The 26,407-nt window shown below is 48.7% G+C and overlaps 6 protein-coding genes across 6 annotated transcripts; 3 read left to right on the plus strand and 3 right to left on the minus strand.

The window, feature by feature from the left end:
- The first annotated feature begins 521 nt into the window (after positions 1 to 521).
- On the plus strand, positions 522 to 1,027 carry L228DRAFT_15135 (hypothetical protein). The gene has a single exon (XM_018329288.1). The coding sequence runs from the start codon at positions 622 to 624 to the stop codon at positions 913 to 915; it is 294 nt and encodes a 97-aa protein (XP_018192130.1). The 5' UTR covers positions 522 to 621; the 3' UTR covers positions 916 to 1,027.
- Positions 1,028 to 2,681: 1,654 nt separating this feature from the next.
- L228DRAFT_243050 (phospholipid P-type ATPase transporter) lies at positions 2,682 to 9,043 on the minus strand. Its single transcript, XM_018331586.1, has 9 exons — positions 7,589 to 9,043; positions 7,492 to 7,529; positions 7,410 to 7,427; positions 6,378 to 7,350; positions 4,326 to 6,321; positions 4,176 to 4,268; positions 3,826 to 4,112; positions 3,513 to 3,765; positions 2,682 to 3,433 (listed from the first exon to the last, which is right to left on the minus strand). The coding sequence occupies exons 1-9, from the start codon at positions 8,641 to 8,643 to the stop codon at positions 3,062 to 3,064; spliced, it is 5,085 nt and encodes a 1,694-aa protein (XP_018192131.1). The 5' UTR covers positions 8,644 to 9,043; the 3' UTR covers positions 2,682 to 3,061.
- A 1,920-nt stretch (positions 9,044 to 10,963) lies between these two features.
- Positions 10,964 to 13,202, minus strand: L228DRAFT_15165 (hypothetical protein). Its single transcript, XM_018329291.1, has one exon. The coding sequence runs from the start codon at positions 13,052 to 13,054 to the stop codon at positions 11,192 to 11,194; it is 1,863 nt and encodes a 620-aa protein (XP_018192132.1). The 5' UTR covers positions 13,055 to 13,202; the 3' UTR covers positions 10,964 to 11,191.
- Positions 13,203 to 21,134: 7,932 nt separating this feature from the next.
- Positions 21,135 to 22,926, plus strand: L228DRAFT_226358 (oxidoreductase-like protein). Its single transcript, XM_018330418.1, has 7 exons — positions 21,135 to 21,462; positions 21,519 to 21,578; positions 21,631 to 21,684; positions 21,741 to 21,757; positions 21,808 to 21,958; positions 22,032 to 22,115; positions 22,173 to 22,926. Exons 1-7 carry the CDS (start codon positions 21,298 to 21,300, stop codon positions 22,665 to 22,667), a joined length of 1,026 nt encoding a protein of 341 aa, XP_018192133.1. The 5' UTR covers positions 21,135 to 21,297; the 3' UTR covers positions 22,668 to 22,926.
- Positions 22,927 to 23,121: 195 nt separating this feature from the next.
- L228DRAFT_279756 (disulfide-isomerase tigA) lies at positions 23,122 to 24,657 on the plus strand. The gene is made up of 2 exons (XM_018335718.1): positions 23,122 to 23,788; positions 23,860 to 24,657. The coding sequence occupies exons 1-2, from the start codon at positions 23,272 to 23,274 to the stop codon at positions 24,435 to 24,437; spliced, it is 1,095 nt and encodes a 364-aa protein (XP_018192134.1). The 5' UTR covers positions 23,122 to 23,271; the 3' UTR covers positions 24,438 to 24,657.
- Positions 24,658 to 24,674: 17 nt separating this feature from the next.
- L228DRAFT_264959 (hypothetical protein) lies at positions 24,675 to 25,101 on the minus strand (the record flags this gene model as incomplete). Its single annotated transcript, XM_018334644.1, has 3 exons — positions 24,675 to 24,751; positions 24,832 to 24,934; positions 25,045 to 25,101. The coding sequence occupies 3 exons, from the start codon at positions 25,099 to 25,101 to the stop codon at positions 24,675 to 24,677; spliced, it is 237 nt and encodes a 78-aa protein (XP_018192135.1).
- Positions 25,102 to 26,407: the final 1,306 nt, after the last annotated feature.

Raw genomic sequence — 26,407 nt, forward strand, 5'->3', positions numbered from 1 at the left:
TCATGTGGACCTGACGCCGCGCTCCAGTCTCCCGTCAACAAATCCCGGCCAACGGTTCCATCATAATGCATGTAACTATGCGCTTTTTTGCTTTTGGGGGTGCAGTGTCAAAGCATCCATTCGGGTGCCCGTCAGGGGCTGGTGTGTCAACATCCTTTTTGAGAAAGCGTCATGGCGTAGTATGGTGTGCAGCTTATGGTAAAGCGAGACACCTATCCCTATTGAGCGTGTTCTCTTACTCCTTCCAAGTGGGATACGGATTAAGGCGTCTCTCTTGGAGACTTTGAGCAAAAAAAGGAAAAGAAATAGAAAAAAGAAACGTTGCGCGTATGGTAAGTCCTACCATGGAACCAAATCAGGAATCGCACAAATGGTGGGTGAAGGCCCAAAGGAGGCTACCTGAGCAGATCACATCGGTCAAAAAGCCGACACGCGGAGAGAACGAGGGGCTTGACCATGTCTCGCCCATGGAAAAGGGAAGCACGATGAATGTGCTCGGTCCTTTTCTGGTCAGCGAACTAAAGCGTCATCGTGTACCCATTTGCGTAGGTCGTTGGGTGTGCGTGTAAGTTTAAGCGGTGGATCGTGTCTAAGAGATGTTGCTGTTTTGCTTTGCGCTCGATGGGTGTTGTGGGTAAGCAAGCAGAATCGGGTAAAGCGGCCTCGCTTAGAAGCAACGGAACAGGGCAAAAAGTCAACAGGAACAGGATTAGCGTCAGGGACTTAGGGGGGAAACCATCGCACGCACAACGGACCGACAGGGATCAGGGATTTTCAACACGAACAAAAAGGTCCCCCCGTCGCCCAATACCAGTCACTTCATCATGTCCAACGCGTCGGGAAGTAACAACAACACCAAAGACAAGATATACAAAACATTCATCTCCACAAGAAAATAATACCGTTAGAAAATAAATCCAAATAATATATAGTTTTTGTAGATATGCCGAGACTTGTGATAAAAAAAAACTTTTCCATGTTCTTTCCCTTTTCCTTTTCCTCGCCGTACCATGGTCCCTCGGTCGTCGTTTTGCTCAACTCGGCTTTGTCGGTGATACTTGTTCAGCGTGCCCTAATTGGCCCGGGGCCCGGCCCGAGAAGGGAGAAAAACCTTCCCCCTGACCGTCATCAACGCTCTTCATCCCCTTAGGGTAAAGGTACCGGGAAAAAAAAGGTCGTTGTCTGGCAGTCTGTAACCTTTTGGGATCAAGTCATGTGAGAGCATAATCGAACGACGAAGCTTTTCCCATCTTGGCTTTCCTCGACTCCACTTGCATCGCAACGTTACTCCTTTTTTATCGAATGCGTTGATGCCCACCAGGCTAGTAACCCACCAACTCCTCGGTTTTCTCTGATAAGTATTCCGTACTCCGTAGAAAAGAATTGGGTTTTTTTTTTTTTTTTTCGTGCTCTATCTGGAAGAAGATGCCGTGTTCGTCGGGGCTAAATACCGCGAAAAGGAGAAGAAAAAAGACACTTGTCTTTTCAGAACCTACCTTGCCCGTTCCGAGTGATCGCCCCCAAGATACATCACGTTGTCAGGGCGGTAGAGGGATGCTATCGCGAGCATTTCGCGACACACGCGTTGAATGCCGTTTGATGCTCAATATGTACCTACCTAGGTAGGTCGCCTCCGTAGTAGGGGCGGGCTTCACCTGTCAGGCTGTCCGAAAGTCTTCTTGGTGCACTGTAGAGGTGCTGCAGGGGCTACAGTGTCCCCAAACTGCCAAGTATGTACCCAACCTGCACAGTAGGTGCCGTTACCGATGCATCTCCCGTGTGTGCCATGCCGTTTCCCTTGCACCGAGCACCACCCACCCACCCATCACCCACCGAAAGCCTCGTCAATGGCTACCTTATTGAGCGAGTGTGCAACTACGGAGCAAGTCCTATTTTTCGGAGCTCGTTTTAGGGGAAGGAGGACAGTCAAAAGTCGTTGGGGAGTCTCCTATCCTCTATGCGTACCGCCCTGACACTGACATTCGTTGTGCTACACTGCATATCCGTAACGTACGATTACAATCAGTATAAGTTAGGTAGGTACTATCGTTCTGCCCAAGTTACGGAGTACTCTGTACTGTATACACTTTGATCAGCACAAGAAGCACCGTGTAGAGCCCAGTCTATACAGTACCTTAGGTTACAGTAATGGTAGAATGGTAGAATGGTAGACCGTAACTTACGGACTAACTTACGGAGTATACGATGATACTGTTTAGGACTTGCACACTTGACACGGGATATGCATTTCCCTGATTGGCTGGCGCGAGACCTGCCGTGCCGTGTGTGTGTGTTGCCCCCGTTCTGTCCTAGGGTCCAACCGTCCCGCTGCCGTGGGACCCGAAATCGCATGACGGGGCTAAAGCTAAGGAATATCAGCATACAAAGGTAGACAGGCTAAGGAATATCAGCATAGACACAATAATACGGATACCTACCACATGTTGTTGAGCAGGGGGTAAGTTAGGGCATTGAAAGTATGGATTCTGCCCTGATCGGGGCATGAATCAATGATCCTCGAGCAAGCCTGGATAACTATCACAGGCCGATCATAAGTTAACTGTCACTTGTTAACTGCTTAATCTGGAAAAATCCATCTACGTAGTAGCTCTTTGATTGCAATCGAATCTTTCTATAATAGCTACAACTGATACATCTTCTATTGAGCTATGCAATACGCTCCTCCCTTTTCTGCTTTCCCTGATGCTGATCATGCTAGAAATAACTTTTTTTATCCTTGCACAGCCGCTCATGGGTCTGTAAACGTCTAGCGTGCCAAAGGTGTAACTGCTAAGCTGGGAGAGATAAATAATGAAAGAGAAAAAAGAAATTAGAAATCAATGAAAGAGGGAAAAGAGAAATAAGGAAAGGAAAACCCGCAAAAACCTGCAAACTGGCAAGCTATGTCCCGTGGTATCTCTGCATATGGACATCCCGTACACAAATATATACAAATAAATAAATAAAAAGGAGATAAGACGTTTTTGAGTCTACCTCAATCAAAGCTGTAGGCGAAGAAATCGAACAAGGTACGACGGACAGAGAAAGAAAAAAAAGTCGTTTAATCGTTTTTGGCAGGTCCAAATCGTCGCAAAAGGAGTTCATTTGTGTCCATTGAGCGTCTAGCCGCCGAGGAGCCATTGACTGCGGTGGCACCAATGGCCTCTGGGCTTTGATACGCAGTGGCGGCAACGTCGACTGACATTCGAGCATCGGGTGGTGGTGTCGCCGATGCTGAGGCTCTGCCCTCTTCCATGACGCGAGGGCGATCAAGGAGTTCCTGGATCTCGCCTTCGCGTTGAGCTTCCTGATCCAATTCGACGCTGAAGGCCTTGCGCTGAGATTCCAGGCTTTGCTGGAGCTCAAGCGCTGCAGCTTCTTCAAACCGTCGCCGGATGGCAGGATCCTTTTCACACTCTTGGAAGACGTCGACCTGTAGGTACAGGTTAGCATCACGCGCTGAAGTTGGCAAGAGATTTTTCGGCATGACAATGGCAAAGGTTAATACTTACGTCCGTGGGAAAATAGGCTGAGCGAAGTGCGGTGACAGCAATCTCCAATGCGAAACACGATACCACAATAAGAAGAAGGGTGAGCCACCACAGTCCATCGCGCCCAAATCGCTTAAGAATTCCATCCTTGACGTTGTAAATATTGTTTTTCGAGTACGTTTCGGTGAGGATAATGTTCCATAAGAACCAACCACCAATGGACAGCAGCAGGCTGACGATAACCATGACTGATCGATTGTAAACCTCAAGCAGCCTATAGTAGATCATTAGCTATCGCGACTTGGATAACTGAAAAGGTCGAAAGGTAACATACTGCATCTTAGAGGCGATAATGATGATACATGCAGTAAAAGTCAAGTCGCCCATGGCAAACAGACCATTGTCCTTGGTGAACCATGGTTGTCCGAATAATCCGAGCATCAAGAAATAAATGACCATGGCTTCCGACGAAGCCATAAACATCCATCCCAAGTATACCCTGAGATTGAATCCTTTACTCTGCTGTCCTTTATTGTACAGCTCTGGCACAGCAAGAAGCGTAGACGCCGCGAGGTCCTTTTCAAAAATACCAAGGAAAATGACAGGCAGAGAAGTAAACAACTAATTTCAATTAGCGACAATTTGTTTCATGTCGATAATCATATTTGCAGAAGGGTGACATACTGTGTTAAACATGCTCAGACTCCATGATTCGTAGAGACTGGTACCTGTGTACCCAGCCCACCGCTGATACAAAGCTTGGGTGAGGTAGAAGAGCTGTGCAAATATTAATATCAGAATTATTGTCGTAATACATAAAATCATGATACTCACCATTTCCTTCCAGAACGTGCCGAGAGTATATTTGCATGTTCTGATATAGTTCCAGCGCCCATGAACCAACAGTAGTTTCAGGAGGAACCTGAATTGGGCAATCGAATAATCAGAAGTTCTGGCTGCTTGAAGCCCTTCTTTTCCAGTGATACCAATTCCAACGTGTGCCTCTTGAATCATAGCGATATCATTGGCGCCATCACCAATCGCCAATGTAATGGAGCCCTTGACCTTGGTGCGAATGGCACTCACCAAAGAAGCCTTCTGACTAGGACTGGCTCGACAGCATATGACACTATCCACGGCCATGGCCAAATCATAGAAGAGCGACTGTGTCGTCTCGTCGAGACCAATAATCGTAAGGGTTTGTCCATCAACAACGACGACAGAGTGCGCAACGCTACCTTTGTTGACCTCAATGATTGCGCTGGCAATGTGCTGCTGGATGTGCCCATCCTCGTGGTCAAGCACTGTGACCGAGGAGTAATCCTTGATTAACCGGCAGGAATGACCAATGTTGATGGCAGTCTCCCGTTTATCACCAGTCAACATCCACATCTTGATCCCCGCCCTCCGCAGCTTGTCGATTGCTTCGGGAACACCCTTCTGCAACTTATCCTCAATCGCGGTCGCACCGGCAAGCTCAAGTCGGTTCTCGATGATATTTGCAGCCCTCTCAATCATCTCTTGCCTATCTACCAGGCTTGTTGTTGCTTCCAAGTAGCCCTTCTTCCACACCTTGTATTCCTGTTCATCGATATAACGATAGCCGTACATCAAGGTCCTCAGTCCTTCGGTTGCAAAATCGTTAATGTGCTGGAAGCAGCGTTCGAAAACAGCATGGTCATCAACAACGAGCGCTTCCTCGACAAGTTCCTCGTCAAACTCCCCTTGAAAAGAGCTTCTGGGTTCGGAGATTGCCATGGACCGACGTCCTCCGTACTGAGCCGAAGGTCGTGGAGAATAAAAGGCACTGTCATCCTCGACTGATGAGATATCAACGTCTTGTTCTCGTGATCGGAGCCAGGTGTCAATCTCATCTCGAATAGGCTGTAGTCTATTTCCAGTCATGCTTGGTCTTCCGATGCCACTGAGACTGGTCCGCCCGAGAGTGATGCTTGGCCTGCTGACGCTGTTGCTGCGGCTAATTTGCTCGCTGTTGCGCCGGATGGCCTGCTCAGCTTCGATACTCTTCCGGATGCTCGCCCTGCGCTCAATCTCTACGGCTTTCTCGGTAGCCAAGCTTGACTGTCGCAGTAGACCCATGACGATGGAGTCGGCGCCTTTGCAGAAAAGGCAAATTCTGTGGTTCGGGAAGCGAACGATAATGGACATTCTCTTTCTCTTACTGGAAAACTCAATCACATCGAGGATCTCGTACACCTCCAAGTTGGGCTCATCTTCTCGCCCCCGGGGGAAAGATTTGAGCGTGATAGTGCCCACTTGTCTGTCTATGACCAAAAAGCCCATCTCCTGGGCGGCCCGAACCAGAGCCAGCTCGTCAGGAGAAGCTGCCTGAAAGTCAATGTTGCCGTCCTCGTCAGTCTCCGGCACGCAAGTATGACAGAGAGCAATGGATAAAAGAAAGAACCGAGCTTTTCGGGCGAAGACGGTATGCGGCTTATACTGCAAGTACCGAAGAAGCTGTGTGGTTGAGAGCTCAGGCTGGTGTTTCGAGGGTCTTGCGGTTGATTTCCACGTCGCACTAGGGGGTTCCTCGCCATCATACTCGGTTTGACGCGCCAAAGCTGGTTTGGACGACGAGAGATTAGATGGACGAGGCGCTGCGCTGGATAATGAGACAATACTGCGCCGCTTGGCCGCCTTTTTGCCTTTGCTTCGTCTTCGCTGCAATTGCTGCTTCTGACGCTCTGCCTGGGCGACCGCTTCGCGCTGAATGTCGGTTTCATGCAACCATGCAGTGCCAGCGACGCTCATTTTTCTGAACCGCATGGTGTTCTCTGTCAAAGTGCCGGTTTTGTCCGAAAATAAATAGCTAAACAAGTCAGAACTTGACCTCCAGCGAGTTGGGTAACGATGATGGAAACTTACCTGACTTGTCCCAGTTCTTCATTGATCGTAGATGTCCTGGCTTCCATTGGTGTATTTGAAACGTCGTCATACATGTCAACGTCATTCATCAGAAACATCTGGGCCAATTTAACAATTTCCAAACTGACATAAAGAGACAATGGAATCATGGTGTTGAACATGATGATAAAGGACGTGAGAATGGGGAAAAAGGACACGTCTGCGTTAGTCAAATACCATGACTTATCTTCAACATTATTTGACCAGATCTGATAGGCAACAGTGTTGAAAATGGCCAATACAATGACGAAGATGACAATGATGATGACAATGCGATTGACTCTGGCCTGTAGAGCCGGCGCCTTGATGCGAGGATTCTTGGTTGCATTCATGCGAATCTTGCACTCCTCTCCCGTGTAGATGACTATTCCAACGGCTTCGGGCGTATTGCGCAAAATGCTCCCTCGATAGACGATCTCGCTGTTCGTGAGCGGATGCGTCTCTCCATCGATCGTCACCCTTCCTTCAAAGTTGTAGAGGTCCAAATTAGGGTCCTCGACAACAAACTGGGCGGTGCAAGCTGCGAGTTCATCCACACTCTTGCATCGTTTCGCCAAAGCTGCAGTTGCTTGCTTGCTCTTGAGATTCGTCTCGCCATCCAAAGCCATTGTCTCTACATAGGCCATCGAGTTGGGGCCGTCGGCGTTGAGCAAAACAATGTCGGCAGGGACAGCATCGTCACGCTCCAGTTTGATAATGTCTCCGACCTGGATGTCCTTCCATTTTGTCGGCGCCCAGTGCTTGGGACCAGGAGCCGTGGGCGATGCAGCTTCTCCTTGCTCAGGATCCGTCAAAGTAGGCCGATAGACATGAAGGACAGCAGCATCCCGATCATTCTCGGCCTTATCCAAACGATATCGCCGAAGGTCATCAAATCCTTCTTTGGCCATGGAAATGCTGACGAAAAAGAGCAAGGGAACAATGGTGGTATATGCTGGATTTATTCTTTAGCTTATCGCGTAACAGCCGTAGGGCAACGTTTTAGTGACTCACTTCCAGTGGTACTGAGACCTGATAAAATGGTCAAAGTCAGTTATTCATGTCCGCTTCTAGTGGCGCCTTATTTGCAACTTACCGGGTATCATCTGCAGGATGGAAACGCAAAGGAAATAGCTGGAAACTAGTCAGTGGTTATGCATTCTTAATGCTTAAGAGGTTCGGATAGAACGTACAAATTAGCCAATTTGGAGAATTGGGCAAATAATTGCCGTGGCACGAAACTGTAAATGGTGTATCTGCAAGAACGAACAGTATTCGCAACGTAACCTCTGCCGGTTCGCTCATCGGTGAGAGCTTTCTTCCGCATCGGATCCAGTGGAATATGTCGCCCATCTTTGCTCGGAGGAAGTTCGTTAATTCGAAGTATCGTCTTTCGTGCCTTTTCGTAGGCCGCTTTGGTTTTGTGAATGAAGCCCAGACGGCTTGCGCGACGTTTCACCCATGACTCGTAATGAGGCAACGCCGAAATCTTGGCTCCTCCATTTGGCGGGGACATTTTTGGCGGGATTTCATCAAGGTTGGGCAGTGGAGAAACGCTGATAGAGGTGCCACTCGACTTGCGTTTATGGCTCTGATCGACTCCGGCGGGGTTCACGGCGGGCAACGGTCCAGCTGACGGGCCCACTGGTGTCATTTCCACGACGCTTCCACCGCGCTCAACCTGATTGTTGATGCCTCTCGCAAAGAGTGATCTTCGCAGTGAATATCCTCGGGTCCGGGTCCGTGGTGAAGATGGTGACACCACCGGGGACACGTGCGATGGACCAGTCAATGGAGAAGTTGGAGAGGTCACCGCGACGGGGGACATGCGCATCTGTTGATTGTTTCCACCGGGACGAGATGAAGCCAATGTAGTGTCAATCGACAGGCTGGGTGCTCGAGGTCGTCCGGGCATGCCAGCGCCGCTTGCGCTCGAGATGCCCGCAGCACGCATTGGCATGGCCGAACCTTCGCTCACTCTCGTTCTATGCAAAGCTCTAGGAGTGTCTTCGGAGAATCTGACCCTCGGAGCAGGTTCGGTGCCTGCGGGCATGGACGAGCGACGACTCTCGATACCGGACGTGGTCGAGGATACCACGGCCTGGGGTGAAGTTTGAGCGTCCAAATTGGATACTTCGTCGGTCGTGGGACGAACCTCGCGGAGGGTAGTCGGGTCATCGTCATATTGCGTCGAGTGCCGTCGCCGCACGCCGGCGGTGGATCCAGCTTCATCCTGCGTTCCAACCATTTCTCAGAGCCCAGGCACAAATGGATCTGGACACACCATCAGAGGGCAGGGATATGAGATCCAAGGTTGGTTAAGTTTTCAAATATGTCCCATCAGAGACTCGCCGCGACAATAGTCGACTCACGCAAGGACCATGCCCAGTTGAACGGGCACCAGAGGGATCATTTGATGGGCGTAGCGGTGTATGGTACAGACGCCAGACAACGGGTAGAACGAGGCTAGGACGCTATGGAGCTGGAGAAAAACGAAAAAGACGTGCACGTATGGGGTTACCAGAGACCGTGGTTCTTCCGTGCAGCGTGACTTGTACACAATAGGGTGTGATTTGTCGTGATGGAGTGGTTGTGGTCAGTTTGGTGGTTCTCTATTTTTTCTGGGCAGGCAGCAGGGCAGTTCAGCTGGGTACTAGTGATACATTTGGAACGAGGAACTACAGTTACAAGCGTATGGAGGAGAAGTGGTAGGGGAGGTATGTCGGTCTGCCCATGCGTTGGGTGGCTTGGATCAATTGGCTGACGTACCCTTCTCTCTCTCTTCTCTCTTACTTCGATAGAATCCGGGTACAAGACGCGTGACTCGTCTTAGCTAGGTAAGGTAGGTAAGGTAGTTACCGTAGTAAAACCAGATTCCGTCTTGCCCGCCCACCCCCAGCCAGGAACGTCCACCAAGCGACCGACAATCCGGGCCGAGACTGAATAAATTTGGCTCAGTCATAATAAATGAAACAGAAGATGACGACAAGGACGCTTTCGGAGAATCAAATCCGTTCATTTAAAAAAAAAAATAAGGAAAAGCAAAAAAAGCAAAGCGTTTCCAGGACGAGTGTTATCTCTTCTGCGTGGAAGATAATCTGCACCTTAGCATCGATCAATAAAAAAATTATGCATGCATCGATGCAAAAGGGCGTACAGCATCTGCACCACGTACCAGGTATACGAGGGGTACTTTCCTAATCCGTTCCTCGCTTGGCCTTGCGCAATGAATTGTTACAGTGCTGGTTGGCTCATGACCCAGAGGGTATCAATTCTCCACATGGGAGAAAAAGATAGGGTCGTCCCCCGAAAATCTAGGCGTTTCGTGTGGGTCGAGAGCCCGCACCTCTCCAGACCCAGAACTGTGTTGATAAGACCAGAAATATGGGGCACAGCATTTTCAGTCCTACACCACGTTACAGAATACTCCTTCTCGAAACCGCTTTTTGGAATTGGAGTTAACTGACCGTATATAATAGAGCGCTGAACTCGCAATCAACGAATGACAGATGACGGATGACAGACTATCGGGCCATCTTTTCTTGATGTTACACGCGATGAGAAAAAGTGTATTTTTAGAATTTGCACGAGTCCCCTTTGCGGCTGATGAAGCACTACTGGATATGCCGTACCATCCTAACGATGCAGACATCACTCCATTGAATACATCTCTACCCTAATAACTCGTAGTAAGATAAGATGTAAATAATTTAATACTCCGTCATCTCTCAGAGAGCAAATATTTTAAGTTTTTCTTTTCGTCTTTTATTCTTTTTTCTGCTTTAAATTTTTTTTTATCATTTTGCTCTATATTTTGACGTGAAAGCACCTGCACTACATTTGGCTTGATCAAGACCTTATACAACTGTGCTGCAGTATAAAGGATGATCGTACTTGACTCAATAAAACAAAACACTCCAATGACGTCATATCTCTGGCGTGGTCACCTTCTACCGCAAGGAGATTAATGTCTGACAATATCATCCACAGGCATGCACATACTGCAACTCAAGCAGGAAAAGAGATATATAAATGCCTAACACTATGAGATAACATATATAATCGGACAATGCACCTGTACATTAACTGGCTTCTGCGTGGCTGATACAACCAGCCAAAGAAGCTCAAAAAGGGAAAAAGGGGGGAAAATATCATCCACTCGGCTACTTGTCGTAACCCATATCCATCAGCGTCGTGTTCTTCGTGATCCCACTTCACCCAGGAAGGTGAGAAGACACAAGGAGGCGGCGTAATTGGAGGATAACCTTCAACTGGAGTAAAATGCAGAAACCAAATCTTCCCACCGGGCGCCCCGAGGACGAGAGATCCCGGAAACAGCATATCGAAGGTCCACCACAGTAAATTGGCGAAGCCGCGCGCTAAACAATGCTGCAACAAAAATGAGACGCTCGACGTGGCTCTTCTCAACGCTCAAAAATGGATGTAAAGCAAGGCTGGATGATGATAATAACCATGGTCTTGATGCGCGGAAACAAGGCAGGACGCCACACAATGTCGGTAGTCTGTAACGCGAACAAATTGCCTTTCCATAATCTTCGTAAAATAAAAGGGAATAGAGTAAAAGTTTTCCGGCTAACAGAGGGGAATCGTTGTGTAGTCAAAGACATGCAACAGGACCCAAGAAAAGGATGGAGTGGAGCTAACGCCTCATAGTACGCCGCAATCATGATGGGATAAGTGGACGAAGAAGGTAATTTCAAACGGGAACTTAATAAAACGGCATCATAAGAGGTGACAAAAGAAGGATTTGGATGCCACCAAGTCGTAAAAAGAGTTTAGGGTTGAGCAGCAACGCACCAGTGACGGTGGTAGACCCATGCGCTCTTCTGGCATTCCTTGCTGCAGTACTTGGTTCGTCGGCAGCGACGGCACTTTGCAAACTGCCGGGTATACTCCTCCCATTTTCCGCATTGGTAGTGAGCGCATTGACGGATTCCGCCACGGGAGTCATCCTTTCGGCAGAGGTTTCGCATCACAACCCCGGCCCAGTACTGCATATCAGTAGTGTGATGACGGACAGTAAATTTCTCCACCAGAGGGAAGATGTTGAAATCATCGGGAACAAGGTACTCCTCATCAGCATTGTCGGCAAGTTGACAGTTGGCGCCTCCCTCTTCAAGAATCTGTAATTCGCGACTAATTTGCAACTTGGGAACCAGGTGAGATTTCTGAAAGTAAGATCGCAAGTTGCAATATTTGGAGACGTATGCGAGCAGCTGGAGGGACATCAGAACATCCTCGTCGCGAGGTAAGAGAGCCATGACTGATGGTGGAAGAGGAGGCCGATCCATGACGAGGCGATGATACAAGGCTTGATTTGTGCTGGCTCCATGAGGATTCACCGGGCTGACTGGACCAGGTGTCGGCGACAAAGCCATTGACGGATTGGTGTGATTTTCCGGAGCGTTGACCATGCTCATTTCCACAACAGCTCGGTGGTTGGTGAGATTGAACCCTTCAGAGTCCTGCCCTTCGGAACCATTTGCAGCAGTGAGACTGAGTGGGGAGGAAACTCCGTCAAGCACGTCGGCGCGCTCCTGGAAACCTTGCATCACAAGGCTGTTGTCAAGATCGACCATGTGGTCTCTGGAGTTCTCAGCTTCAGCAGATTCATCCGAGGCCATCCCATCGGCGTTTGGGTCGTCCGAATCTCCAGACATGGAGACCTGGTGACGAATAGAAGGTCGACGACGCTGGCGATTCATAGGAGCTGAGGGACGGACCTGAGGAGGGGCGCTTGGGGTGGTCGGAGAGTCTGGCTGCGAGGTAATGCCAGTCTGAAGTGCAGGAAGCATTGACGGCAGACGGTCGCTGTCGCGGACTGGGCGCAGACCAAAGGCATCGCTCATTTCAATGCTCGGGACGGCGGTGGCCGGTGCACGAGAACTGCTGGAGCGAGAGCCCGTGGTGATGAGAGATGGATGGATTCGGTGTCTTTCATCGTGACTCCGATGATGGTGGTGATGACGCGAAAATGTGGTTCGCTCTGGCGGTGAGGTCAGGGCATGAGCAGGGGGAGTGCTGGAGATATCCATTGCCTCCGTCTCAGGAGCCTGCTCATTCTGTGAAGAAGGTGGTATCTCGATGGATGGCGGAGGGGCCTGTCTGCGAAACTGGCGATGCTCAGAATGACTGGTACCCCGATCTGGTCGATGAGAGAAGGAAGCATTTCCATGCTCACGCGACCGCGAGTGCTGCTTGTGTTGGGAGCCCGCTCGACTGCCACGGTGTTCCTTTTCACATTTTTCCCGATAAGGATCGATGACTTTGATATAATTGTCAAGGATAGTTGCAATGACGGGAACCATGTCGGCCTCGACCACTCTGGTTCGAACGCTCTCCGAGCCACGTACGCCAATGTTGACCACGCACTGGAAAGCCAGGTTCCATTTCCACATCTCCATCATGTCTTTGCCTCTGCCCTCTTTGAGGATACAGATGAGTCTCTCGACACCGCCATCGACGGTGAGAATGTCACGGATGCGAGCGGAAGAAGTGGTGAGATATGCAAGATGGTTCAAGGAATTGATCAATGGTAATGTGGATGTGCAGTCGAGAGCGCGACGATCGTATAGCGCGGTAGTGATCCCGACAGACGCCTTGTTGACGTTTGGGATACTGAAATTGACCTCCCTCATGATGAGTCAATGAAAGGAGAGATGTGTAAGAGTAAAGGGAGAAATTTGCGGGATAAAATTCGATCAAGCCCCAATTTTCAAGCGAAAAGAATTCTCGCAGGTTGGGCCGTTTGTTGATCAAACCGTGTTCACGGGCGCGAGATTTCGATGATGGAGATGGCGAGGTGGTTCGCTGCTTCTCCTATTGTTGTTGATGAGGTGAGGCGATTCGTAAGAGGAAGGATCGAGAAAGGAGTTGAGCCGAGGAGACAAATGCCAAACAAACGATGAAAAACCGGACGCGAGATTGTCAATGAGATGAAATTGGGATGGATGAGACAGGAAACTGCGAGAGTCGTATCAAAGGATTATTCGGACATGAACCCAGCGTGCCTGAGTCACGGAGGAAGATGGACACCAGGTACAAGCCCTCGTCCTGTCCGAAAAAAAGGAGGTCTATTTGAATTTTGTCGAGGGTAGGAAAGCCCACAGCGTTGTAGGTGATCGAATCGTTTTTCTGCGATGAGAAGGAAAGCAAGAAAGACTGTGGATGCTGGCGAGTAAGAAACAGGGGGAAGAAGCCCTCCGACTAGCGGCAGGGAAATGACGCTCCTGAGATGGCCAAGGCTTTTTGGGCGGGGGCTCCTTTTGTTAGGCGGTCGTCATGAAGGAGAACAAGTGATGACGAAGCAAAGAAGGAAGATGAATGGATGAAAAAGAAGAAGTCGAGAAAGATCTTCTACCCAGGGACCGATTGTCGCATGAAATTTTTTTTCGATTCGGATTGAATCCCCTGCGTTGGGCAGTTTGAGTAGTCGAGCGAAGGCGTGAGGAGAAGATGGGAGTCGAGCTGGGTGGTGTTGCAAAAGCGAGGCGGTCCGAGGCTCCTGAAATGGATTGGTGCCCTCAGCGTGGCGGGTGGCCACCAGTCAGAGTCTCCCGCATGCGGTTCTCGGGCCCTTCGATCTGCTTGGCGAAGTCAACTTTTTAATTTGCGCAAGGGAAACAACATGTTGCCCACTCAGAGCGCTCCATGTTTCTGTACCCAGAACTGCTCATATAAGAATACTACGCGTGGTGCCGACAGATTATTAGCCACTCGACTTGATACCGTTACTTTCAAAGGTTTCTTCAACCCAAGTGCCGTCTCCGCCCACGCCAATCTCTCTACTACTACTCGTACTTGCTCGATTCTCCTCACACCTGTCGCCCCTGCTCCAATTTTGCTGCTTCGTTGAGCCACTTACAAAGTACTGTGGTAGAAAAGAAGCTCACCAGCCACCTAAAGCACCCATCTACGTACTCCTAGTACCACTGAACCTTCCCTGATTCCATTTTAAAAGAAGAGTACAATGATCGTCCCATGGTCATGATACATGGATGTTCACATTCAATCCTTACCATCCGTGCGAGCTTGATCAAAATCTTTTCATCTTCCTCTTGAGACCTATATTCTGGCTTCAGACGTAGTCTCATATACTACTGAGGATTGTATTCAAGAGCCTGTTTCTGTGATTCTTCACACAACAAAAGCTGGTTACTCTACGTAGTACGGTAGTAGCCACTTGGTAGATGCGTGTCCCGAAACACGCTTAATTTTACGGGGCAAATTACCCTCCACCCCGTCTCGAGTAATTATTATTCAGCACTTGCTTACTCGTGCTGTCAAACTTAAGCACAATAATCAATGTCCGTGCAACTGGCACGTTAAAATGTCTCTTCGGTTCGGACAATCGCCTTTGATACCGATGATGAATGTCTAGCTCGTTCGGAGGCAACAGTCAAAGAACCGGATAGCCTAAAAACGTCGTTCCATTGATTGACTTACCTCTGTCCAACAAAACCCCTCCGGACATTTCACCTATCAGGTTGGCATAAAACTGCTTATGCAAGGTGGAGAGACGACGGTCTCACGTCCGTCAATGCTGTAAGCCTTTCAGTCGCCCCGGAGTTCTTGACTTGTGGCCCCCAAACTTTCGAATGAAGCAGCTCGGAAGAACATGGTCTTACATGACAAAAGCAATCCAAGTTTGTTCTTTTTTTTTTTCCTGTCTACGGAGTAGTTTCCTCTAGTCACGTCAGATGTCTCCTCACTTCGGGCTAAACCCCTGCTTCCTGTACGCGATACCCTGCTACACAATGATGCTCTTTCTTCATGGGAGTACAGAGTGATCAAGGTACTCACATACTCGTCCGGCAACCGTTTCAGTGCCATGCAAACAACACTAAGTTAGTAAATGCCATGACCTCTCGCGTGTCCTAAAGCGTGTCCGTAGCGACATGTGACTTTTGCAATGCCGTGTGGTTTCGCTCGCGTTCGCCCGCCCGCCGTCGCCACACCGGGACAATCCGCTACCCTTCTGGATAGTTTCACCGTAAAAGTCTCGCCACTATTCGCCAACTACTCAGAGCGAGGTCAGGAATCTTCCAAAATTGCCAGAGAACTAAGGAGCCTTTTTTCGTCTCCAGAAAACAGAACGGTCCCTTTTCGCTCCAAGAACAACCTTGGCATCCGTTTCCCCGACCGCCTTTTAGCTGGTGACCCAACAAAAAATCCCTACTCCGTACCCATTGACCAAAGCGGCTTCTGTGGCGAGCTACCAAATTCTACCCACCGCTTGCCTCGTGGGGGGCGCAGACCCGTGAATAATAATTTACCGAATCCGACTTCTCTCCACCAGCCCCTCGAGCAAGGGGGAGAGATTACCACAGTACCTCCGTACAGGCGGATTTGGGATCGTCCTCACCAAGGGACCCTGATGTGCATGCGTGCCATTACCACCCAGCTAACCCTTGCTATCGCGTCATCTGTGTCTCTTTTGGCCCCAACACCTCGTGGTTATTAGACTCGGTCGCACATCTGAATCTGAGAACCTTATTGTCTGTGACCCATTCGGTTGGATGTTATTCATAGGCTTTTTCCCTCTACGAAAACCGAAACTTCCTCTGAATTCCAAGTGGATGTTTCTCTTAAAAGAATTTCATAGTCAGAAGATCATGATCCGGATGACATTGAAGCCAAATTTCTGCATTCAGCAAGATCTTCAAAATTCGTCGCAAAGTAGATTGATCTGAATGAAGATCAATGCCAGTTCTCAAGTCTCCTGGGAGAAGAGAGGAATTAAGAGAAAAGCGAAACGGCAAAAATGTTCAACCGAAAGCAAGGGTCTCTAACCTGTCCTTACATTTCTCAAGTTTCAATATTTGTAGTCTCACCCGTGCCCACACCAGATGGTAGAGAACAGAGTTTCGGGCACAACATGTCCGAGTAGCTTCCAAGCTGCCGGTTCAAAACATAAGATACTCAGTTCACTCAACCAGTCAATATAATTGTTTAGGTTCGACGTGTGTTTGGTGTCCATCTGCCATGAGCATGTGCACTGTCACAATCTCACTCTCGCCACTTGAGAAGAGACAAGGGTTTCTCGGAGCTTACTCTTTGTCTCAGCACACTGACCACAACGCACCACCGAAGAAGTCCATGTCTCATTGGTTGCACACCGCCCTTTCCGCGCTTTCCATTACGCGCCGGGATGTCTTTTCCGCCTCTGCTTAAAAAATTAGCCTTCAGGAAAGCAACGTGTTATTCAGGAGCAAATTCATTGCACGTAGCTTGATAGCCTATGAAATGAGCCACGTCTGAACCTGAGCGGATCACGAAGATGGCGATGTGTAGCTCCAAAGACGAAATTCCCAATGTCAGTCCATAATATTGTTTGCATTGGTACGCAACTGAAAATTTCAACTCAACTCCGCTTCATTGTGCGATGTCAGCTTTTAGAATTGTAGACAGATGATTCTGAGCCAGGTATTGATGCTAATGTCAGTAAGTCATCATTCGATACGTTGCATGGAATGGACGTCTCCCATCGACAGGCGCGGAGGAAAGCATGTGACTTGTAGATCTGTAAAAAGGAGATTTGTAAATCTGTAAAAAGACCGAAAATGAAGAGAGACACGGTATGGCAGGACGAAAGTTCGGCGTAGGAGAAGGGTCGAACGACCAATAGTTTCTTTTCATACGCAAAGAAAATCCAGATCTCGTACGGATGACCCAGTGAAGTGAGCACACCTCGCACAGTAAAAGCCAAGAAAGGTGTTTTTTCTGAGAAACATTGAAGTAGCCGACCGGGGAAGAGGGGCGCGCCGTCCCGGGTTCCCGTCCACCAGTTTGCGGGGTTCGGGTGGTATCATATTCCCATGGGCGCTTCGAAGATGGCGACACGAGGCACATGAAACACGAAACATCCCTGGCTGGCACAGCACAAGCACCACATAACAGACGAAGCAGCCATTAGTCTTACTTTGGGTCTTATTTCCAAAATAAACTATAAATTATACCTAGCTATCTAAGGCATTTTATAGCACAAACCTTCTTTTACCAATCCCAGCTCTGACCATGCTAATTATAATGAGCCCATAGCACGGAATTTGATGGACGAAGGTGCCATCCATGCAAGATCAAGCACGGCTCAAGCCAAACCTATTGGCACTTTTGCCAGACCAGGCAATAACGACCCGGCTTTGCCGGTCCTACTACGAGCTGGACGCCGAAATCTTCAGCGATTGATGACGTCTTGTGGCTTTTTCAAGCAAACAAGTATTTGAATAATGGTAGCGAAGAGCTGAGGGAGGTATTTGTCTCGTCTCGTCGGGTCCAAAAAAAATCTATGAAGCAGAAATGTCATTCATCGTGTAGACTGCTATGCAACGAGTCGGACGTGTGAAGAGTCTTCGCCTGCCCCTGAAGACTAAGATGGATGCGGTGGGCGTTCGATGGGTAGTGTAGATGGATATCATTCGATGTCATTTGTAAAAGGCAGCAGCAGGAGGTTGCTGTATAGAGCGAAGGAAACATATGGTCGTTGCGAATGTCGTTGCTGGTATCTATTGGGAGAGGCCTTCCGCGGAAAGATTGGTTTCACCGGCGATCAGCAAGCCAAGCATCAACCTGCGACCAGGTGTCGGCATCGTTGACTGCAGGACCGGCCGCTTTGACTCCCTTGAACACCTAAATTGCGCGTGAGCTAATATGGACTGCATAAGAGGGAGAGCAACGCATTCTGGAAACTTACCGCATCCCAGAGTCTAAATGCGATATCCAAATCTCCTGAGAAATCAACGACGTGCCAGAACCATTCTCGCGGAGCCTTTTGCTTAATTTCAGCACGTACGGATGGCGATGTGGGATCCTGCTGGGCCGAAAGCTCATCCAAGTAGGACTTAACGGCGATGCCGAGGCCACAGTCATTGTCGTCAACGAAGGGAAGACTAAATGTACGTTAGCAAGTGTCAATTGCTGCAGTATGTACAATGGCATACTCTAGGCCAAGGTCTGCCCAGTCATCTCTGTCTCTGTCTGCATCACCATTCAGGAGAAGAGTCACAAGACTTATATCAACCAGGTCTCGAAGGCTGTTCCGAAGGGCAGCGATAATGGAGTTATAGGCAAGGAGGTGGCGACTGAGCGGACCAGTGAAGCCAATAGCCTTGTGACGGAGCTTGCCTAAGCACGCCAGACGGGAGACAAGTAGTGTGTTTCGTTTATCCGTATCTAATATATGATTAGTTGCTAGACAGCCGATGGGGGAGCAAAAGAACAAACCTGATCCGCGCATCGGTGCGCCCGAATACAGTGGGAACATCTCGTTTGCGTTCAACAGGTTGAGCCGAAGAAGTTCGACTGCAATGAAGGCAGCTTCTTCAAGGTGATCTTCTGGTTTCAGAGAGGCAATAGTCGCATGCAATGACTTGCCCCAAGGAGTTAATTTGTGCTTGTCGTCGATATACTCGCGAAGGTATAGGAACCTCCAGAGGGCATTCGACAGGACCTCGCTTTTGCTTGTTAGGCGCTTCGAGATCGTCAGCTTTCTGGAACATGCAAAATATGTCGAAATCAAATTTCTTACTTCTGATTTACCAGAGGAGAAAGACTGATCGACAAAACCGCTTTCAGCAAGACAACGGATTTCGAACCCAAGAGAGCCCGGACCCGCCTTGAAGAGAAGGTCAGTATAACCGAATGAAAATGAGGCAGGATGTTCAATCATACCTGACTTGCCGTTCTGTAACGATCAAAGACGCTTTCTTTGACTTTCCAAGAAGACACGGCATCCTTCGTAGATGGTACATCTCGCAAGCTGGTGGTTCGTGCGTTGCTTTTGTCGAACCAGAAGCGCGAAGTGATCTCCTTTCGCTGGTAGAAGCGCGTCAGGGACTGGGAGAGGAGAGCTAGTGCCTGCATTCTCAGGGGCGTGAGCTGATCGCGAACTAGATTTCGGTACTCAGAGGATTCTCCATTGTCCATGGGGGGTGCCTCGTAAATGTCGCCAGAAGTTAGCCAGTTCAGGACCCGCGGGCTAAGGACGCCCTTGGAAAGATAGAAGTATAGTTCCTCGGGAAGGCGTTGTCCAATGAATTCGTGGACATCCGATGGGGCGTGCTCGGCATCGAAAGGCTCGACCTTGCCATCTGCCATGAATACAACGTGGTGCTTCACAGCTAGTCGCCCGCGGCGGTAATTGTCCAGATATTCCGTTTGCTGCACTTGGGCATCATCCTGATAATGCGTGCAAACGGCAGACACGCTCCGCCCCAGCGTGACCATCATGCTCACCGCATCGCGAACAGTAAAGGGTTTGCGATGAAAGTTTGGATTCTCCAAAGGTGGGAAGGTAGGCAAGAATGAAGAACCAGAGAGCAAGAGAGCATCCACAAAGGTATCAGAAGAAATTTTCCCTAGATCTTCCTGGCAGGTAGTACGCGAGACCCAGGTAAATTGGGACTTTTCAAAGTCAACTTTCGTAAGGACCTTGCTCACGTCGAAGAGAAATAATTCGGATGAACCGGCGACAGCATCGACGAACTGGCTGGGGTGTCTTTCCAAATATGCTAGCTTGACAAATTTTCAGCAAAGACGTTTGTAGAAGATGGGCAATCGCCATGTACACATACCTGAGCCCACGCGCTGTACGGCGCTACTTGAAATTCGATACCTTTCGCTTTCAGAATCTTTTGAAAGAATCGAAACAGGTGGGGAGGCCTGACAGCACCTGTAATAAAAGTCAGCCGCCCGCAGAGGTGTATTTCTGATGCAACACGCACCGGAATTCCCAAACGCCTCAACAGCCTGCTCTGCTTGGTTCTGATCGTAAAACTCCCATGCTTGAGCATTTGCTCGCGTGACACTGGTCAAGTCATTCCGCGACTTATTTTTCTTCACAGTATCCAGACCACTGAAAACGAAGACGGGAGTAATACCCGCTGCTTGTAAGGTATCCAGTTCATTTTCGATGATCGACTTGAGGGCGAAAGGATATCCGCCAAGAGCCGAAAGAAGCCGCTCCTTCGAGGGAGGATTGCTTAGCAGACGGTCGAGGTAGTGCGCCGCTTCAAAACCGATCACAGTATCGGCGAGGGAGGAGAATGGAATGACTTGAGCACGTTCGTCTGCCCATTCATCAAAGGTGCGAACTTGCGGTCTGTCAGTTTTCGCATCTGTACACAAGGAGGTCAAAGCCCACTTACTCCCCATGGCTGATTCGGTGATCAGAAAATTAGACAGTGGGGATACGTTGTGCAGATCGGCAGGCGTCGCGATAAGCGCGGCCGAGGGGCGCTTTGAATGCAAGGGCTGTGAGGTGATGAGAGGAAGGGAAACGGAGAATTTATCAATGAGAGACAGGGTGTAGGAAGGAACAAGTAGGTGACACTATTCGCGTCGGCCTCGGCGTGGACTGGACTTCAAAACTACACCACGAAGGGTAGCTTGGGGAAGCAGGAAGTTGCGCCAGGGCATCTAGTGCCGAGTCTGCAAGAGCGGGAAAGCGACCTGGCGAGCTCAGATCCGCTCGCGCTACCGCGTCGTCATTCCCTCTTTGATCATAGTCCAATTCCCTTCCACGTGACTGGCAGATATGGGGAACACAATGCACTTAGTTATATTGTCGGCGAGCACCGACGATAACAATACGAGGGGGAATAGCTAAAACAGATAAGTCAGTTATAGTCTTTCAATATAAAACAATACAATTTGTCTCCGACTTTTATTCACTTTTTGGATGAATCCAATCTGCGTGGTCTTTTCCTATCATGTCCAATTGACTTTCACATGCCATTGGTGAATCATTTAGAGCTCGAGCTTACAATTGATTCTATCTTCTCGAATAGTCATTCTCTATTGTCCATTACACGAGAACCATTGCTGTAATCTGTTTAGAAGGAAGTGTGTGATTCACGTGTCGATCAGAAGGCACTAGTCAGCCATGTCTGGAGCTGCAGCCGTCGAATTACCTATCATTGATCTTTCGAAACCTAGCGCAGAGGTGGGCGAAGAGATTGTCAATGCCGCAGCCACCTACGGTTTCCTCTATATCAAGAATACTGGCAGAGACATAAAGCCGGAAGCTATTGAGCGTGCTTTTGAGCTGGTACGCTGGCCTCATTCTCTAATTGTTTTGATCATGATTGACTAACCTTGCCACAGTCCCGTGAATTCTTTGCTTCACCGGAGGAAGAGAAGGCAAAGTGTCTTATTGGACCCGAGGTGAGATATGAACCTCTATCTATTGAAATGAACAACTATTGATCATGTACAGAATAAAGGATGGTCATCTATGCATAGAGAGATCTTAGATCAGGGCAACCAAAGGGTAATTCTCAGCTCACCCAAATCCAATATATTATATCTACTAACCGCACCTTTCAGAAAGGCGATTTTAAAGAGTATGCCGCCTTTACCAATATCCTTGATTGTTTCTAATTCGTCTTTAAAGAGCATTCAATTTTGGCACGTTTGAAAATGGCAAAGCACGGCAGCCGTTGCCAAAGAGTCTGGCTTCTCATGAGTCTGAGCTTAGCCAATTTGCAACCTCGTGCCATGACCTTTGCATGAAAGTCCTCAGAGCATTTGCCATTGGCTTCAAGGCAAGTTTTATTCTTATTCGAAGGATAAAGAAAATGTCTTGCCAGTAATACATGGACTGATGATTTCATCTAGATCAAAGAAGAAGATGGAGGGGAAGAATGGTTCTCGTCCCGTCATGACGTCGAGAAAAGTTCCAGCATTTTCCGGATGCTTTATGTATGCATCTAGGATTGGTTGAACTTCTGCAATTTTCATTGTCTGATTTGACTCTAGTATCCCGCCGTGCCTGAGGAGGCAGATTATATTCCGGATGTCGATATCCGTGCTGGGGCCCATAGCGATTACGGCAGCATAACCCTACTATTCCAGCGTCCCGGACAGCCCGGACTGGAGATAAAGACTCCATCCGATGAGTGGGCATCTGTACCTGTCATTCCAAACGGGACCGAGTCCGACCCGTCTCCACCCATTCTTGTCAACATTGGTGACCTTTTATCTTACTGGACTGATGGTCTCCTCAAATCTACCGTGCATCGAGTGATTTTCCCATCTGATGCTCGAAGAGGCGGAGAAGACCGATACTCCATTGCTTACTTCCTCCATCCATGCCCAGAGGTAAATCTGGTTCCAATTCCTAGTGAGGTAGTGGCTTCTAGGGGCAAAGGAGAGGGCATCACGCAAAGTAAGAGGGTGTTGACGGGGCAGCAACATTTAGACGAAAGACTGGCCGCTTCTTACGGATGGAAATCAGAGGACAAGAAAGCGTAACTCCGCAATCAGGCCTTTCCAGTCCACTCAAGTATTTGGACTCTAGGTAAAGAGCTCAGACGTTGCATCGGCGGTATCCCTCCTCCATCTTGGACCTTATATAAACAACGCAGTAAAATGTAACGACTTTCTTGCATGGCTGAGGAGCGGAAGCTAATTTTAGCTTCCCGGATTTATTGGTTTGACACGTAATTCAAGCAACTTCTTGAGGGAAACATTTGCCAGTCCTAGTACAAATTTGATATTTTTTCTTCGTATGTCCTGGATTATTCATGGCTGTCAAGATAAATTGCGGACCTCGGAAGTGGCTTGTTGCTTGAAGTGGTCAAGTACCGTTAAAGTGATTTTGCGCTCCGTACCTAAGGTACATGCGTGGCGTTACCACACTTCTTTTAGTCAGAAACTGGGCGCCGTCATCGAGCGGCAACGGTGTCTTTTCTCGATACGGCGCACCCATTTATCGTCACCGAAATCCGCCTGTCTTGTCCGAGCTCCAAAACAACTGACAACAAAGGACAACCTGTGTCACGACGCTTGGAGACCTTCTGGTATATATAAATTTCCATAAACGCAGTCATCGAAGCTTCGTCTCAATTGTACTATCATGGTTCGTCTGAGCCATCTCCTTGCCTCGTCACTGGCGGTGCTTGGCGCTAGTGCCGCCTCAGCTGTTGTCGACCTTATCCCGGACAATTTCGACAGTGTCGTTTTGAAGTCTGGCAAACCAGCGCTCGTCGAGTTCTTCGCACCATGGTGCGGACATTGCAAGAACCTTGCTCCTACCTATGAGAAGCTCGCCGAAGCCTTCACTTTTGCTGAGGACAAGGTGACTATCGCCAAGGTCGACGCCGATGCCCATCGGTCCCTTGGACAGCGATTTGGTGTTCAGGGCTTCCCTACCCTGAAATGGTTTGATGGCAAGAGCGACAAGCCTATTGAATACAACAGTGGCAGAGATTTTGAGAGCTTGGAGCAGTTCATTACGGACAAGACTGGTCTCAAGGCCAAGGTTAAGAAGGAGTTGCCTAGCAATGTCCAAATGCTCAACGATCAGTCCTTCAAACAGGAAGTTGGCAAGGACAAGGACGTTCTCGTGGCTTTCACCGCGCCGTGGTGTGGACGTATGTGACCTTCAAAACCCCCATCCATTCAAACATCACATGCCTAGGACCCTGCTAAATTAAGGAAACAGACTGCAAGAGCCTTGCGCCCATTTGGGAGACCCTCGCCAACGACTTCCAGTCCGAGCCCACCGTTTTGGTTGCCAAGGTCGACGCCGAAGCTGAGAACGCAAAGGCTCTGGCCCAAGAGCAGCTAATCGCTTCTTACCCTACCATCAAATTCTTCCCCAAGGGCTCCACTGAAGCGCTGCCCTACAACGGGGATCGTTCAGAGAAAGACTTCGTTGATTTCCTCAACGAACAGGCGGGCACTCACCGTACTGTTGGTGGCGGATTGGACATCAAGGCTGGCACGATTGACGCGCTGGACGCTGTTGTTGCCAAATTCACTGGTGGAGAGACCCTTGCTGCCGTCTCCGAGGAAGCTCAGAAGGTCGCCAAAGACCTCAAGGATACATACGCCGCGTACTACGTCCGCGTGTTTAATAAGATTGGAGCTAGCGAGGATTACGCACAGAAGGAATTGAAGCGGCTGCAGGGTCTCCTAAAGAAGGGCGGCCTTGCACCCGCCAAGGTTGATGACCTTGTTTCCCGATCCAACATTCTCCGGAAATTCACTGCCACTGAGCAGGGCAAGGACGAATTGTAAATGGGTCGGTCATGTAAATTTTCAATGCAGATCAAAAAGGAACATAAAAGTAGATCTAGTTTGAATATTTGATCTTGAAAGAGAGACCACATGAGGAATTTCCTCTTTCCTCAATGCTTTATGCTCTAGTCGTCTCAACCCTTGTTCATGATGCCAATGAAATAAAATCGTCCCAAACGCCAATTTATATATGCATATGTCCAAGAAGCTTGCAATCATCATAGAAGTTCGCCCATGTCATGAAGAGTGCTCCTCGCTGTCGCCGGACTGTAGGGTAGCCTCTATTGTGTCCAGCCGCTTCGACATCTCGTCAACTACAAAACGGGTTACAGTTAGCATGCTTCATCCCCACGTCTCATAACATTTCCTTGAACCAGTATACACGAAAACTCACTCTTCGCAAGAATCTCCGTTGACACGGATGTGAATTTCTTCTCCAGCCCATTCAGCAGCTCGTCCACCGAAGCTGCCAGTTCCGCGGGACCATCTCCTGCAATCTATATAATCCGACAGATGTCAGCCAATCCATTCAACGAATCTAACTGGCCCCAACATAACTCTCGCAGAATTTGACCCCAGAGAAACAGGGGCAACAATTTCAACATACTTCATCTGATTCTAGATGCCCATCCGCAGTAACCTTGTCTTGGGATGGTGACGACATTTTCACACACACACACGCACTCAAGCAGCGCGGCGGATCGGACAGGCGCGACTGGGATCTGGCTTGATTTGTTCAATCGAGGGGCGATAGTTCGAAGAACCGGGAAGAACCTCGTACGTTTGGGAGAAATTTGCGCGCCCTTCGTCTCAGGGAGCTAAAGCGTTCAAGAAGCAATGATGCGAGGGTAAGAGGCCGCGCCCCAGTGTCGAGACACGGATATAGCTCAGGAACCCCGGAACCAAAGAGTCGCGCTTGCGCTTCGAGGGTGCTTGGTGTCAAGTTAAGTCACTTTGGACGGGGTCCCACTTCGGGGGCGGCGTTGGCGGGAGTCGCTTGAGGTCTCTAGCTAAGAAGTTAACTGTAATCCCGTTCTGACTGGGCTAGGCTGACCGACGAGCGGTAGCGAGGAAACCTCGACACGCAACGAAGTCAATGTCAATGATTTTCAGATTCAACTTTTGTTGAATAAGATTAAAATTTAAACATTATGAGGGCCAATTTAATTGACTGATTAAAGACAGGTGAAAACAGTTTATTCTATATGCCATTGTTTGGTAGGTTCTGTGGGAATGAACGAGGATGCTATACTAATGGGCAGCCATGTCTAACGAAAACTTGTGACCATATTGAACGGTCACGCTATGATTGTTTCTTCAGAATGGTTGTAATTGCAAAATACATGCTCTTGACTTTCTTGAAACTGACTCGATCACTGCATTGCCTCTGCTAGGCCTTGTCTCAAATGCGTTGCTGACTACCAAAACATATAAACATTGATGTCAAGCACTTATATCGTCTGTATTCACACGAATTACTGTTCTCATTGCAGTCATACAGACCTTGCGCGTCCAGAAGCCTTTTCGAAGTCTTGTTCCTGAGTTTTGGTTGGGGATGGGTATCAGATTCTGGAGCCGTCAGGGCAGTCTGCTGTACGTGGTCACTCGAGTCCAACTTGCTATATTTAAACTGCATCAGAGACTGAACGTGAAGAACACAAAAACCTGAATATTCCTGCGCAGTACTGAAAGATGGAAATGGTGTCATGACCTCTTTTCCTGAAAATAGTGTAGCATTTGAATTTTCAGAGATCCGTTCAGGCCTGTGGTTCGAATCTGCAATACAAATCGATTTCGAGAGCAGGGCAGTACGGCTTGGATATTATGCTTGTCGAGATATCTCAACCAACCAATGTACGTAGGTTGCGTAGGCGGTTAGCTTTCAAAATATGCTTGTAAAGTTAACACTTTATTTTGCAAAGATTTCGAGAGTAAACACTTTGCCGTATACAATTTTGTCCAGAAACCGC

The sequence above is a fragment of the Xylona heveae genome, assembly GCF_001619985.1.
Source record: "Xylona heveae TC161 unplaced genomic scaffold L228scaffold_1, whole genome shotgun sequence".
NCBI lineage: Eukaryota > Fungi > Ascomycota > Xylonomycetes > Xylonales > Xylonaceae > Xylona > Xylona heveae.